Here is a 14,186-nt window from a genome sequence, read left to right on the forward strand (position 1 = left end):
TGAAAATCCCAGGTGACTGTTAGGTCAGTGTGCAAAACTACAACAACTTTCAAACAAAAGTAAAAACCACATACATTTCTCTCTCTAACTTTCAAAACCTACCTTTTAAAAATTAAAATGGCTTGATGATTTTGCTTATTACTTTTTAAAGTGTCCATTTTTTTACCCACTTGAATATGAGACTAATACACTCACCCCATTTATTTGATTAACATATTTTATTTTAAAAATGAGCATTTAGTATCTTTCAAATAACTTCTATTATTTCACATCAGGTTTTGACTCGCAACCAAACATTTTTATTTATTTACATCTATCTTAAGGTCTGTAGAGAAAATCAAAATTTGACATCAAAACTACATTTTTTTGTGTGTTTCCTTTTCACAATATGCTATACATTCAGGAACAAGGAAACAAAAGAGCTGTTTTACAGGTAACAAAAACTCTCTATTGGTGCAACATTGTGTGCCAAAAAAACTGCAAAATAATTAAATTAATTTGATTTTGACAATGTATTGGTCACACAGAGTGTTTTTGGAAGCATGGCATTCTCTTTGTGAACCCAGTTTGACTAATGAACACATGCACAGTCCAGACCAGGCTTTTAGCCAAGTGGGAATCCAGGAGTCCAATGGATGGCCACTTTTCAGAGAAAATTAATATGAATAACTGTATAAAGAGATTTTTAGATACCTTTGCACTCATAACTGCAGAAAAAACACCTTGAATGCTCCTCGGGGCCTCCTATCTATGGTGACAAAGTCAGGCCTTATAAAAATTTTGGACTCCAACTTTTTAAATCCTGGCTAAAAGCCTGGTCCAGACATAATTTTATAAGATGTAGGCTAATTCTCAGTGTTTTTCTTGCGTTATTAATAACATCCCATTTACCTCTGGCTGCTGTATGTTCTGCATTATTGCTGAAGGGGGTTGCACTGTACCATTTTATATTTTTTAGGCTGTGACAACAAATTTTTAGTTTTCAAGGACCAGTATTACAATACTAAGACCTCAAAATTTCCTATCCTGAACAACATGTCAGACCGATTGATTTATGAGAACAGCAACAAAACAAGCTCAGAACCTGAAGAACTGCAACTAGTGAACTTTTGCTGCACATTCATGATATAATTCATCCCATCCCCTGCAAGACATTGACATTTGACTGCTATTGAAGCACTACCCAGATACCTAAGTGACTATTGGTTTCCGATTGGTTGTTTGAATTACACCATCAAAGACACTACCAGATGCTCTCTGTTTGAAACCCCACCCATCTGAGTTTCTTTTTTTTTTTTTTTAAAAAAAACCACCTCCACCTACACATCAACCACCTTTCCCCTAGTCTCTAAGAGTGTAGATTGTGAAAAAAAGGCAGCAATTTTTTTAAATACTAACTAGTCCACTGCAGAAAATCACAGTGCTTGATATCTTTTAGCAGTCTGTTCGGAGGTTTTAGTTCAAAATGACATTAATACTAAACTTAAATTAGCTATATTAAGCACTGGATCTTATGGAATCAAGTCTGTCCTTCATTAAAGTTTTGTAAATCAGCATCTAAAAGGTCATCATCTACAAGAGTTCTTTCATTCAAAGGATCTTCGGTGAGTAAGTTCTGAGACGGTAACAAACTGTTGTCGTCTGTCTTCTCCATTATTTTGTCAAATTCTTGATCCGTGTTGGCATCAGTTTGTTCTGTTTGTGGTTCCTGTGGTTCTTCGCTGCTTCCCTTCTTGGGGCCTTTTGTTTCCTTCTTTGCACGACGAAGACCTAAAATCTGTATATTGCCAAAAAGCAATGCATTACAACGAATAATAATTTCTCAAATTTGACACTAAGCATGAAGCTAACTCTCAAATTACCAAAGACTTATTAAATCACACAGCAAGACTAGTTGCCTTCAGAACTGCATGTACAGTGAAGTAACATTTGAAATTTCTTTCATGATATAGGATTGCTTCCTTCCAATATTTTTCCTCGGGAAGCTTCTGGTGGCTGTCTCTACCAGGTCGTTAACCCAAGGCCTGTCTCATGTCTGGATCATTAAGGTGTCCATCATTAATTTTATTTTATTTTATTTCATTTTTTTTATTTTTTATTTTTATTTTTATTTTTTTTTTTTTTTGGGGGGGGGGGGTACTAAATTAAGCGTCAGATGGGTCATTCTTTAGACAAACAATAGGACTTGAGCCAAGTTTGCCAAGACTTGAATCAAAATTCTGGTTGTTTGGGTAAAAGAATGCTCCCTAAAACATTGGTACATGTAGAACAAAAATCACTGATGACATCCCTTTGGCTAAGATTACCAAACAGAATTAACTAAATGAAACTACTAACCTTGACATAGTTTGCAGGAACAATCCCCTCACTACTGCCGTCAACTGTGCCCAAGAGCCAGCCCCTAATGCGAGGTTGTTTGCCCTTGGGAGCAAGCCGAAGAATGTCACCAGCACGGAATGACAGCTCTTCCTCACTTTCACCATCAAAGTCATATTCTGCTCTTGCAATAACGTGATCTCCTTCTCCTGAAAACAATCAAAGCATTTTAGTTACAAATTTCATACTGTCTAGTTCCATTAATTATCCATACCTCCCCCACAGAAGAGATTTCTTCTAAGACCCCACCCTCTGGAAATGGGCCTCTAGCATGATACTTTATAAAGCTAAACTAACCAGGTAGCTGCTGTTCACACAAAACGAACTTGCATCACACTCAACAGATTTAACGTGGGATACTATTAATATTTGCTGCTTAGGGTAAACGACTTTATAATGATATTCGAAAGGTGTGACGAACACAGTGAAAAAGTGATTTCCATCCTTTGCTTATGGGTAGGAATTTTACCCAATTCCAGATCACACAAACAGTAGGGTTATGTTGTGTTATGTCTTCAATTTTTAAGCCAGACGGCAAATCGATTTTCCTGTGAATCAAGTTAGCAGCCCACCTGGCCTTAAATAGAACACTATTTATTCTCAGATTTTGGTTGTAGCAATCAAGTTCTTTCTGTAAAACGAAAACAGATCAATTCCTATGCCTGAAAAATAAATAATCACTGGAAATGTGTACTTTGCCAGTACTCGCAAGGGAATTATTAAGGAAAAATGCGGTATATACAAGGTATTCCTGCTCCTAAACAAATATGGGGAACCCACTTTTTTATTTCAAACCTTAAGTCCCCTTAAGGTAATCAACAAGTGGGAAAAGTTTGGTTGAAAATCTATGTTCAGTTCTATTTCGGGGCAATGACCTTAAAAGAGCTTTTATGATAATGCATGTACAAGTGTTGGTACACCATACCTGTCTTCCAGTCCTTAGTGTTATTCTCATCATTCAAAAGAGATTGCAGCAGTTTCCAAATAATTAGCGGTGTACCAAGGACAACAGCGAAAAACAGCAAAATAGGCCACGACCTTGGCTTTTTAGAATCGCCTCCTTCCTTTGCTGAAGCAACGGCTGTTGTTGCACTATTCCACAGTTCTTCTTCAAGTGCTTGGTTTGGCGCAAAACCTAATAAAGCACGAACCTTTCTGAAGACATATCTTATGGCCTTGAACAAGGTAAAAGCGCCAAGCGCACTAACCAAATGGGTTCTAAGTCTGCTAAAATGATCCGCCATGCTCAAAACGGCAAGAAATGTATTATGCATGGCAAAGTGTGTGGATTCAAGCATCATCGCAACAGATCCAAATGCCTGGACAATTGATTCAATTGACTGAAATGCCGCTCGGCTACTCTCTTCTGCTCGCCCCACAAAGGAGCTTGTTCCCGATTGGTTCATGGGACTGCCAAAGCGGTTCATGCCCATTCCATAGCCACCATAACTACCGTACCCTCCATAGCCTCCCCCGTACATGCCATAACCTGTGCAAAATAAAAAATAGAAAAACTCTGTAAAAAAAATTAACCCAGGAAGGACTCAATTGTACCTATTCAGCTAATGTATATAGGCCAGTTCAAAGTCAAGTGAAAATAGTTACCAAAGGACAACAAGAGATCAATGTATTTCCCTAGTTTGCCTGAAATTTTAGTTGAATCGCTTAGGGTGTTCAGGCCAGAAAGCCAATCTTTTTATCTATTAAGGTATCCTTTATGGGTTGCATGCGAAGGAAAACAAAGATTTAGACTGATCTCAAATGAAATCTTTTATTTTAATAAAACTTTTCCATAGATGAAGCCATTCGCCGTCAATCTCTTAATCATCTTTAAAGTTATAATTAACAGCTCTTACATGTATTTGTGTGTCTGCTTTAGAGTGGTGTCCTTTAGTGGCCAAATAAAATTTGAGCAAAGCTAAGGCTAGTCTCCTTAGAACTCCTCACTTGGAGTACCCTCTCAGAGGCTTCCACTAACTGCTGTTGTTGTGGCAGTGCTCTCAAAAATTTGACATGCCAATGTCGACCTTGGCATATACTCAGCTTATTAGACCATGTACTGCTTATGGTCTTAAGCTGTGAGACAAGGGCCACTCAATTATTGATGCACTCTACAGCCCTTTAACTGTTTTTAACTTGGGGGGGGGGGGGACTTCCATATGAAAGAGACGGGAAGCTCATCGTCTCGCTTCAGGGTGTAAAATCCAGATTTTGGTCTCTCTTAGGGTGTTTCAGGCAAAAAGCCAGTATTTTTAGCCGTCAAGGTCTCGTTAAGGGTTGCTTGCGAAAAAATATAAGAATTATATCAGTTTCAAACTGTTTTAAAATGGTATCTTCTAGGGGCCAAAAAAGCATGAGTAATACCCAGATTGGTCTCCTTTAATATGGGAGTCCCCCCCCCCGGGGTTTTTAAGTGCACTTACCTCCCATTCCACCTCCATACATTCCACTGTAGCCTCCATACATACTCCCTCCATAACCTGAAATATAGTGTCTGAATCACAACTCTACTAGCTTGTATCCTAAGCTTATTAGTTTTAGAAAGGGAATTGTTTATATAGAACATGGGGTTATAAGTACCCTATAAGTACCCTGGGTTCCAGAGGGTTTTTTTTTTTTTGCGGTGACAAAGAGCGGCGAAGCCGCGATCGTCGAGAGAGTGGCGAAGCCACGATCGGAAAGAGCGAAAATTTACATAAACCCTTTAACTCCTAAGATCTGTACATTTCTTATAATGTTAGTTATGAGAATTCAGTTGTTACTTGAGTTTAACAGGTTTCCAGAACTTTTTCAGGACCCGTAGTCTTTAACCAGGACTTTCCATTCCTGGAAAGTGCCACAATAAAATTCCAGGACATTCCAGGTTTTCCAGGACCCACACCAACCCTGCCTACCTTTTCCTATACTTCAACTCTTGAAATCTCCCCCTTTCATAATTACACTTCCAGCCGAATAAAGGCATATGCACCCCTTTTGGGTGGAGGCTGTCCAATAGTCCACCACCAACTACAGGGAGTGTCCCCTTGTCTGGGCTCATTGATTGGTTATTTGCTTTCAAGAAAGTAAAACTAAGCAGCTACTATTCAGAGGGCCACATTACTGTTCAAGAAGTGCGACACTTATTCAAGGGTAGCACTTTTTTTTATTTTTTTTTTATTTTTTGTTGTCATGTTTAGCTCTTATGTGAGGGATGCACTAACTTGGGTAAATACAGTAAAATGGCAAATTTTGTGCACTCATCCTCGGTGTAAGAACCTGTGAACTTACCAGTGACGCAAAACAAAGAACAACCAAACAACAAAGAACCTTGAAACAGTATAGAGCAGGAAAATAATAGCTCCAGAACAAAAAAACAAAGAAAAGTTTTACAAGTTCTTACACCTATAAACTGTTCTGTGTGACTGTGTGCAAAATTATTGCATGTAAACTCTGTTGTTCTGTGTTTTACTGAAGATCTAAATACGTATTTGCCGTTTTTCTTATCAGGCAAAAAACAGAAGCAGAAATAACCATTTATATGCCAATAAGGAGAAAGTTTGAGGGCTATTGAAAAAAAAAATCACAAAATTGCTCATTATAAGTTTCTTGTAGCAACAAGTTTTTAAGTGTCTTAGATCAGCTTAGATGATCGCATGAGCCTATATAACGCTTTACAAAGATACAAAGGGAAGGAATCAAAGCTTAATTACCATATCTTGACCCTCCATACATCAATCCACTGCTTGAACTCTGTGCCTGAGGTCTGGGAGGCAACGGAGGTGGTTTTGAGCCAGAACTTGAAGAGGTAGCCATTTCGTTTGGATTGCAACAGCTACGAAGAGCATTCGGTCTTGGGCCGCCAGCCCCTAATGGGAGCCTAGATGGTGAATCAAATGAGAGAGACGTCGACCTTGCATTTATACCTACTCCTTCCCAAGGTTTTGGAGGAGCAGACATCACACAAACTTTGATTCTAAACCAAAACGTCAGAGCCACGAAGCCATATTTTCTGCTCCAAAATGGCGGCGTTTCACTAGTGCCCAGTCCTCCGGATCCGAGACAAAGCCAGGGTAAAGTCCAATTTCCAGACCAATTTCCAAAACATCACGGAACTTGCCTTGATAGGTCACACGCGTTTTACATCAAGTTTATACTTTGATTTTTGATTTTCTTCCACCTAGTGTTAATTTGCGCTTTAACTAGGGCTTATACAAATATTTTTATATGCAAAGTTCAAGGCTTTTCCCTACTTTTTCCAAACCATTTGTTGCTTTTTTCAGACTAATGCACCTATCAATGTTAAGCCCGAGGGGGGGGGGGGGGGGTTCGGGCAAGGGGTGGGGATTTTGACAGTTTCAATTAAAAAAAGTCAAATTCCCCACCAGGAGCAATGAAAGGTGGGGGACAAAATAATTGGTCAAAATCCCCACCCGGGAGCAATGAAAGGTGGTCAGATGTCCTTCAAACCTTGTTGCAGGGGATCATATACGACCAAAATCCCTACCCTGGAGACATCACATACGATCAAAATCCCAACCCTGAGGCCATCACATACGATCAAAATCCCTACCCTGGGGATATCACATACGATCAAAATCCCTACCCTGAGGCCATCACATACGATCAAAATCCCTACCCTGGGGACCGACCTCACGATCAAATTCCTGTGGTTAGCCCGACCCCCCCTCGGGCTTAACATTGATAGGTGCATAAGGTCCAGTTAAATCACAATTTTAGAAAATAATTACAAGTTACATGAACTGCAAACTCAGTACCCGCCACAATGCAATGCAGACATATGGTATCTATAAGCCCTCCCCAAAAAATGATTGTAAGGCCAGGGCTGATTTTCAAAATTTTATAGTAGCTCTTTTAATATCTATATCATGTATCAACCCAATATTATTTTTAAAATATTCCTTTCAGTAAGCCATTCCAAAGAAGTTGTTTTGGGGGATGGACCATTGATTTTTCTTGGCAGGGAAGGGCGGGCAGAGACAAGTTTTCAAAATAAGGTACTACACAACTCTGATAAAATACTAAATGTCACACAATTTTCAAGAAATAACAGGGTTGACACACATTTGAACCCAAAAGTTCCCTCTTTAAAACAATTTTCACTAACCTCGAATAAGGGGAATTAACAAATAGCCCAATTTCGATATTTTAAAATTCAGCCCAAAACAATAGACCTCAGGACGAGGCTCCAGGGACGAAACTATAGAGTTTGTGGGGTTTACTCCGCCTCGTAGTGATGTCTATTGTTTTTGACTGAGTTTTAAAATGGAAATTGGGCTATTAAGCCCAACCAGCTTCTTTTGCAGACCATCGATAGCCTTCTGTTCATTTTCAATGTTTTGTTTTTAAAGGGATTTTGAATTCATGGCATTTGGCTTCATCAACAAAACCATTTTGTTTCAGCCAAAATTCCCTGATCTTTTACTGACTTTGGCAAGAGCCTCTCTCCTCCGCAGTGGCTTCTTTAGTGGGGGGAGGAAGGCAAAAAACACTAAAAATGAAAAATGGGGAGGCGCAGGGGACAATGCCTTTACTTTTCCCTTCCGAGATTCCCCCGCACACTTTCGTTTTGATTCTCTCCGTGCTTACTTTTCACCTCTCATTTCCCACCTGGCCGTACGAAACACGAAAGAGGCTTCTGCAGAGGAGAGAAGGCAAGAGCTAAGATTTGTTGACTATTTGCAAAATTCTTCCAACCATCAATGCTATTAAATCAGGTGCTAAAATTTTCCGAATGCAAAAAATATTGACCTTTAGAATTTTATTTTCCCTGCTGTTGCAACCCTGTAAAAACACTAAAAATGTAAACAGCATGGTGGTTCTCAGTCAACTAGGGTAAAGCCCAAGGTTTATTATCAGAAAACACAGTTGAACCGTTATTGAGCAATTACTCTTGGGAAAATGATGGAATCCAGCTTCAATGATTCTTTTAAGACTTTTCCAACTTGTCAGTGTTTGCCCAAGGGGTTTCAGGCCTTTCCTTTGGGGAGGGGGGAGGGGGAGAAAGGGCCACACGCCCTAGAAAAGCCTGCTTCTCACCCAGTACCCAGAGAATACACAAGCCATTTTACAAAAATGTTTAATAATTTAACCTAACCAGTGGAAAAAAATAATAGCTGTACACTGATTAAAAATATATATAGAATTTACAATCAGTGAAAAAAACTCTGTCTGTACACTGTTGTTAAAAAATAATTTAAACAAACTGCTATATAAAAACATTCATTTGAGTGTAATTCATTAAGATCTAACTTCTAAAAGCATTCAAATCCTGAAAAGCAAACAGATGTTGACTATTTACAACTTTTATGTAAGCATGTGTCTCTTGAAAATATTGTCATTCGTGTTTAGGTTGATGAAAGTGTTTTCCTCTTTTTTTAGCATTAAAAGCAAGTTAAAAATCTTCGTCAAGTGTAAATTTGTTCTCCTCCTTTTTACTCATCACGCCTGCCTTCTGATATTCTGCGACTCTCTTCTCAAAGAAATTTGTCTTTCCCTCCAAAGAGATGTTCTCCATGAAGTTGAATGGGTTTTTAGCATTGTAAACCTGTGAGCGGAAAAAAAAAAAACAGAATAAGTTACATGCGTATTAAAGCAAAGTTTGCTCTCCGGGCAGAATAACTGTTGTATTGTACAGGCTGAATGTAAGAAAGGCAGATTTAAATGGGGCAGGGGGTAATTCAGACTTTGGAGCAAATACAGCGGACTTACAATTTCTCCAACACTCAATTCCTCAAAGTGAAACATTTTAAAACACTGTAGATTTCCCAGATTCCCTGGGATTTGATTCACTTAATCAAACACTGCAATTTTCACACCAATTTTTTGAATTCCAATTGTTTTATTTTAGCCTAGACTGAACAGTACAACATTCTTTAAAAATGTTCGGGTTGTAGCCAGGCATGTTAAAAAATTCGAATTAATAAGTTGACACTGGCTAAAAATATTGTTTTTGGACGTTTCGGCCACTACTGTTGCCTTCTTCAGCAAGATAAAAATGCATCTTTACCTTGGAGCAGTTGAGAGCAACCAACAGTCTGTCAGCGACAAATTCAATGTATTGCTTCATCAGCGTGTGATTCATGCCAATAAGTTTCACTGGGAGGGCTTCTGTGAGAAATTCTTGTTCAATAACTACGGCATCCTTGATTATTCCTTGGATTACTTTCTCTGATGGTTTGTTGACCAGATATGAGAACATCAAGCAGGCAAAGTCACAATGAAGACCCTGAAACAGAGAAGCAAACACATCAGGCCTCTACCATCTCCCTAGTTAGTCCACTTTCTATACTTATTTTAGGCTTTCTTGATCTTACCAATCCAACATGGCGACTAAAATACTTGATCAGAATATTCTGCACTTGCTTGCCAAAAAAAATACTATGCCTATGCGAGATATGGTTTGATTGTGCATTTCTAATAAGTAGTTGTATTTGATTAGACTTTAGATCAGGGTGCAACTTCTTGCCGAAGTGTTTTATTTTCATCAAGCCAAGGCAACTAAGGAAATGCTTAGAGAAACAAAGTGTTAACAAATATTTCTTACCTCATCGCGGCTGATGAGCTCATTTGAGAATGTGAGTCCTGGCATCTTGCCTCTCTTTTTCAGCCAGAAAATGGCAGCAAAAGAACCAGAGAAAAAGATTCCTTCCACAGCAGCAAAGGCCACTATCCTCTCACCATAAGATGCCTGTCAAAAAAAAAAAATATCAGTAGAGTTAATTTTTTTTGCATCCAAGGCTGACAAACTTATAGTGTAAAGAGTTCAATTTCAAGAAAGAACCTGCAAGAAAGAGGTTAATATTTAGAACCCAACTTACTCTCTGAGGGTTGATCCAGTTAAGGGCCCATTGTGCTTTTTTCATGACGCAAGGCATTGTGTCAATAGCATTGAACAGTCGCTGCCTGAAAACAAACAAGAAGCAAATTGATAACTGTAACAGTAGAGTCCCGCTCTGAAGTCCAGAAGGAAATTACCGGTATATGCACAAGTATGAAAGCTGCATGAACACATGTAACTTACTTTTCCGCAGAGTCCTCAATGTAAGTTTCAATCAACAGACTGTACATTTCAGAGTGGATATTCTGAAAGGAATAAAAAAGAACATTACTTTCCACTATAAGTAAGATTTTCAATTTATCCAAGTTGACTTTACATGTCTAGTTTTATTCAGACATACTGTTTATAGATTTTAAGAGTGTGTGTAAGGAGAACTTACCTCAATTGCAATTTGGAAACCATAGAAACATCTTGCCTCTGGGACCTGGACTTCCTGGCTAAAGCACTCGACCAAGTTTTCATTCACAATGCCATCACTGGCTGCAAAGAAGGCGAGGACGTGTTTGATGAAGTATCTTTCGTCATCCTAGGAAATGCAAGAAATCAATAAATAAGTGTTGAGTAAATAAGAAATTCCTGGGAAATTGCCAACAAACACGAAAACAAAAAACAAAAAAAGAAAAGGGACCAAACTATAGGATAATAATGCAAAGACCACTTCTTTGGAAACACAACAAAATGCTGTCTACATGTAAATGTGGTACACCACTGCCAAGCCCCAATATTAACAGGGTGGTAGAACTCTTACCGAAAGTTTAGCCCAGTCATCTTTGTCTTTGGAAAGATCTACTTCCTCTGCTGTCCAGAAGGACGCTGCAACAGAAGGACAAAAAAATATTTCAACAAATACTCTGGTAAAACAGTTTACTTTTGGTAAGATTCCTGTGAATGTAGGCAATTTTGTATCAGATCATAGAATTGTCTATAGTTTAACATCATGGGAAAATTTTTAAATTTCCTGGACACAATATCACCATGTCAACCCCCCCTTTCCAAACACATACAAAGAAATAAACAAGTGCTGGCTTTGTTTGGACGAAAAGTTATGCAACTGACTGTATGTTATGTAAGATTCAAACGAAAAAAGAAATCAACGAGCGCTTAGACCAAAAGTTATGCAACTGCCTGGACAAAATGTTATGTAACTTTCATGAATGCTTGAAGCTTTATGTAGAAAATTTATAACTTTTTTCAGTTAATTCGCCTCCTTACCTTCAGCCTTTTTGTACATTTGCCAGATATCTTTAAACTGTATGGGAAGGAGGACAAATCGGTGTGGATTTTCACGGAGAAGCGGTTCATCTTCGGTGTTAAACTTGGACTTCTCTTTGTAAACCGGTTTCTCTGGTCCACGATGCTGAAATAAAATAAAAAAAGGCACATTTATTTACACGTTTCATACTTTTAAGAAGTTAGAGCGTCGTTGGTTCTAAAGTAGAGAAGAAGAAAAGGTTTGAAGGGAACGCACGCTTAAAGAAAAATTTTCCGAGTTCTCGATTTACCGCCAAATACCGTTGTGGTCGAAAACCGAAACGAACTTCGTGCTTTGTTTGCGCCGATGTATGCGTTTGCCGAGAATACTTCAATTGCAAACGATAAGAAAATACTCTAACAACACTGAAAACCTTTAAAACCAAACCTCTAACGTTCAGACGCTTAGGAAACCATTCGGCGATGCGAAATCCTTTCAAACCGCACGATTCCAGAAGCTCGAAGTGGCAGCACTTTGCCACGAAGTCGTTTGCCGCGTTGTCGGTGAATTTGCTCGATTTATGAGGGCAAAAAATAAGGCCATGGGTCAAAAAATGGAACAGCGAGCTAACTTGCAAAGAAACTGTTGCTCCTATATAACCTTACGTGCGGATAAACGGGAGCAAGTTTGTCAAGAATGTTTTTCTCCCGCCAAAATCGAAGATATCGTTACGAACTCTTTGTCTTACCTCGTCGCTTTTCTCGTAGGATTTGTCTTCGTTCTCGTTAATATCGACGTCCTTGACGGCTTTTGAGAGCTTGCCAATGTCGTCGCTCTTGACTATATAGTTGTCTACACCAAGCATGATGAACTACGAAGGTATTACTTACTAAAAAGAAGGAGATAAAAGTGCAAGGAGATGCAATGTACAAAGAGGCTGAGGAAGGACTGATCAGCGAAGGACGCGACGCAAACTTGAATTTGCGCGCGGTGGAATCGAACAACCAATCAGCGAACGAGTTACAAAGGAATTTCACCTTTTCATTGGCTAGTTTTGTTCCCGGGAAATATCACCCCGACGCCATAAACCATATTTGGAAAACAAAGGCGGCAGAACAAAAGGAAAAGTGGCGCCACTCTGAGTTCTAGCGCCCGCGTGGGAAATGCAGCGGGTTCTTACTTGAAAAGATCCCGTATATATTCCAGCGCCATTTTGTTTTGTGTGCCAAGTAAACTGACACAAACTCTGGAAATATTGGTATGTTTTATGTTATTCTTAAAATTTACAGCTAGATTTTGCTTTTACAGTCATGATAAACAGTTCAAGTGTACCTCAATCTTTATCGTTTCGTTTTTCCAGTGTTTTTTCGAGGATGTTTGGGCCGGGACTCGACGGAAATAGACCGAGATGTGCTCCATTTTGGGACGACTTTTTCGCATGCGTGGTAAGAGTTGGCCGTAATGATCAGTGGGTACAATGTCAAAACTTCAGAGAAGATTACCTTGAATGTTTGCACCACAAGAAACTGGTAAGCTGATAGTTGAGTCTCTCTAACTCTCAAAACATAAAAGTAAAATCTATCTCTGCTGGGTTAATATAATCAGGATATAATATTCTAAATATTACATTAGGTGATCAAATACCCCCCCCCCCCCCCCCCCCCCCCCCCCCCCCACCCCCATGCTATAAACACCCAAGTTAGTTCGAGAGCGTTAAAATGCTACAGGGGGTTTAATCGCCTAATATTTATTTTCTCTGACAATTGGTGTCTCACCCAAGGTCATGTATACAGTGTATAGTATCCTGAGTCTCTACATTCCTACTATCAGCCCATAATTTCGTTGGGCTGGGCCTGCAAAATTTTGGCTTTCATTACTTTAAAGGGACTCGCGCTATATAGGGAAAACAACTGTCTAAATGCACGTGCAAAATGGCGTAAACAAAAGTAGTACTACGCTAGTGATATGGTTATCAATTTTTAAAAAAGTGCTGCTTTACTAATAAATAAAAGCTAACCGCGAGCAAACCGAAGTGGAACTAACCGCAAGAAAACCAGAGTAACCGCAAGCAAACTGGAGTGGAACTAACCGCAAGCAAACTGAAGAACAAACGTGATGCGTTTTTTCAATAAATGTCATTTTGCGTGTACATCGCCTTTACAGTTAATTGCGCCATTTTGCGCGAGCATTTAGACAGTTGTTAGGTATTAGCGCGAGTCCCTTAAAAGTAACGAAAGCCAAAATTTTTAACCCAGTCATATTTTTAGGCATTAACAGTATCACCTAATGCTGTGAGGCGATGGTGGATTATTGTGACATGTGATGCATGATTACTCCACTAATCAAACCAAAGAGAACTGGGAACTATAAGCACTCTTGTTTACTTTTGGTTTCACCATCCTTGATTGTCATGCGTGAGTCATCTTTCGCAGCTTAGAGCATCAGCAAAATGCGTTTGTTTTCTAGCAGTTAAACAGAGGTTTTGGGTCATCAGGAGAGTCAGGTGTACTTTACCAGACCTGGGATAAATTTGAGCTCACTAGCATGAGTCACCATTCTTCTCAGGATAAGATGTACAGTCAACTCTCTCTAAGAGAGATGTCCAATTTATAGGGAGTTTAGTTACAGTAAAATGACTGAAAAAACGGCAGGGACAGGACCGTTAAGAAAGAGTTGACTGTATAACAACAAGTTTTGGGAGACAATGTTATGAGGGGTGATTACCGCCAAATTTAAGTTTCGGATTTAGTTATGCTGTTAGCCAATGCGGTTTTTAATATT

The 14,186-nt window shown here is 39.1% G+C and overlaps 2 protein-coding genes across 2 annotated transcripts; both read right to left on the minus strand.

Annotated features, from left to right (window-relative positions):
- Window positions 1–214: 214 nt before the first annotated feature.
- Window positions 215–6,383, minus strand: LOC144646310 (peroxisomal membrane protein PEX13-like). Its single transcript, XM_078505856.1, has 5 exons — window positions 6,066–6,383; window positions 4,800–4,856; window positions 3,302–3,865; window positions 2,338–2,525; window positions 215–1,777 (listed from the first exon to the last, which is right to left on the minus strand). The coding sequence occupies exons 1-5, from the start codon at window positions 6,310–6,312 to the stop codon at window positions 1,520–1,522; spliced, it is 1,314 nt and encodes a 437-aa protein (XP_078361982.1). The 5' UTR covers window positions 6,313–6,383; the 3' UTR covers window positions 215–1,519.
- Window positions 6,384–8,438: 2,055 nt separating this feature from the next.
- On the minus strand, window positions 8,439–12,364 carry LOC144646318 (ribonucleoside-diphosphate reductase subunit M2 B-like). Its single transcript, XM_078505865.1, has 9 exons — window positions 12,154–12,364; window positions 11,426–11,570; window positions 10,962–11,026; window positions 10,593–10,739; window positions 10,397–10,458; window positions 10,194–10,278; window positions 9,920–10,063; window positions 9,383–9,601; window positions 8,439–8,920 (listed from the first exon to the last, which is right to left on the minus strand). The coding sequence occupies exons 1-9, from the start codon at window positions 12,268–12,270 to the stop codon at window positions 8,768–8,770; spliced, it is 1,137 nt and encodes a 378-aa protein (XP_078361991.1). The 5' UTR covers window positions 12,271–12,364; the 3' UTR covers window positions 8,439–8,767.
- Between the last annotated feature and the right edge of the window lie 1,822 nt (window positions 12,365–14,186).

The sequence above is a fragment of the Oculina patagonica genome, chromosome 3 (genome assembly GCF_052425735.1).
Source record: "Oculina patagonica isolate OP01 chromosome 3, crgOcupat, whole genome shotgun sequence".
Classification (NCBI taxonomy): Eukaryota; Metazoa; Cnidaria; class Anthozoa; order Scleractinia; family Oculinidae; genus Oculina; species Oculina patagonica.

Bases quoted from the DNA above. Each gene is read 5' to 3' on its own strand.
- LOC144646310 (XM_078505856.1), bottom strand. From the start codon at position 6,312: ATGTCTGCTCCTCCAAAACCTTGGGAAGGAGTAGGTATAAATGCAAGG. The intron at 3,866-4,799 runs GTAAGTGCACTT...TATTTTGCACAG, and splicing joins GTATGGAGGTGGAATGGGAG to GTTATGGCATGTACGGGGGA. The intron at 1,778-2,337 runs GTTAGTAGTTTC...GGCAATATACAG, and splicing joins TTCCTGCAAACTATGTCAAG to ATTTTAGGTCTTCGTCGTGC.
- LOC144646318 (XM_078505865.1), bottom strand. From the start codon at position 12,270: ATGCTTGGTGTAGACAACTATATAGTCAAGAGCGACGACATTGGCAAG. The intron at 10,459-10,592 runs GTAAGTTCTCCT...TATTCCTTTCAG, and splicing joins GTTTCCAAATTGCAATTGAG to AATATCCACTCTGAAATGTA. The intron at 10,064-10,193 runs GTAAGTTGGGTT...TTTTTTTGACAG, and splicing joins ACTGGATCAACCCTCAGAGA to GCATCTTATGGTGAGAGGAT.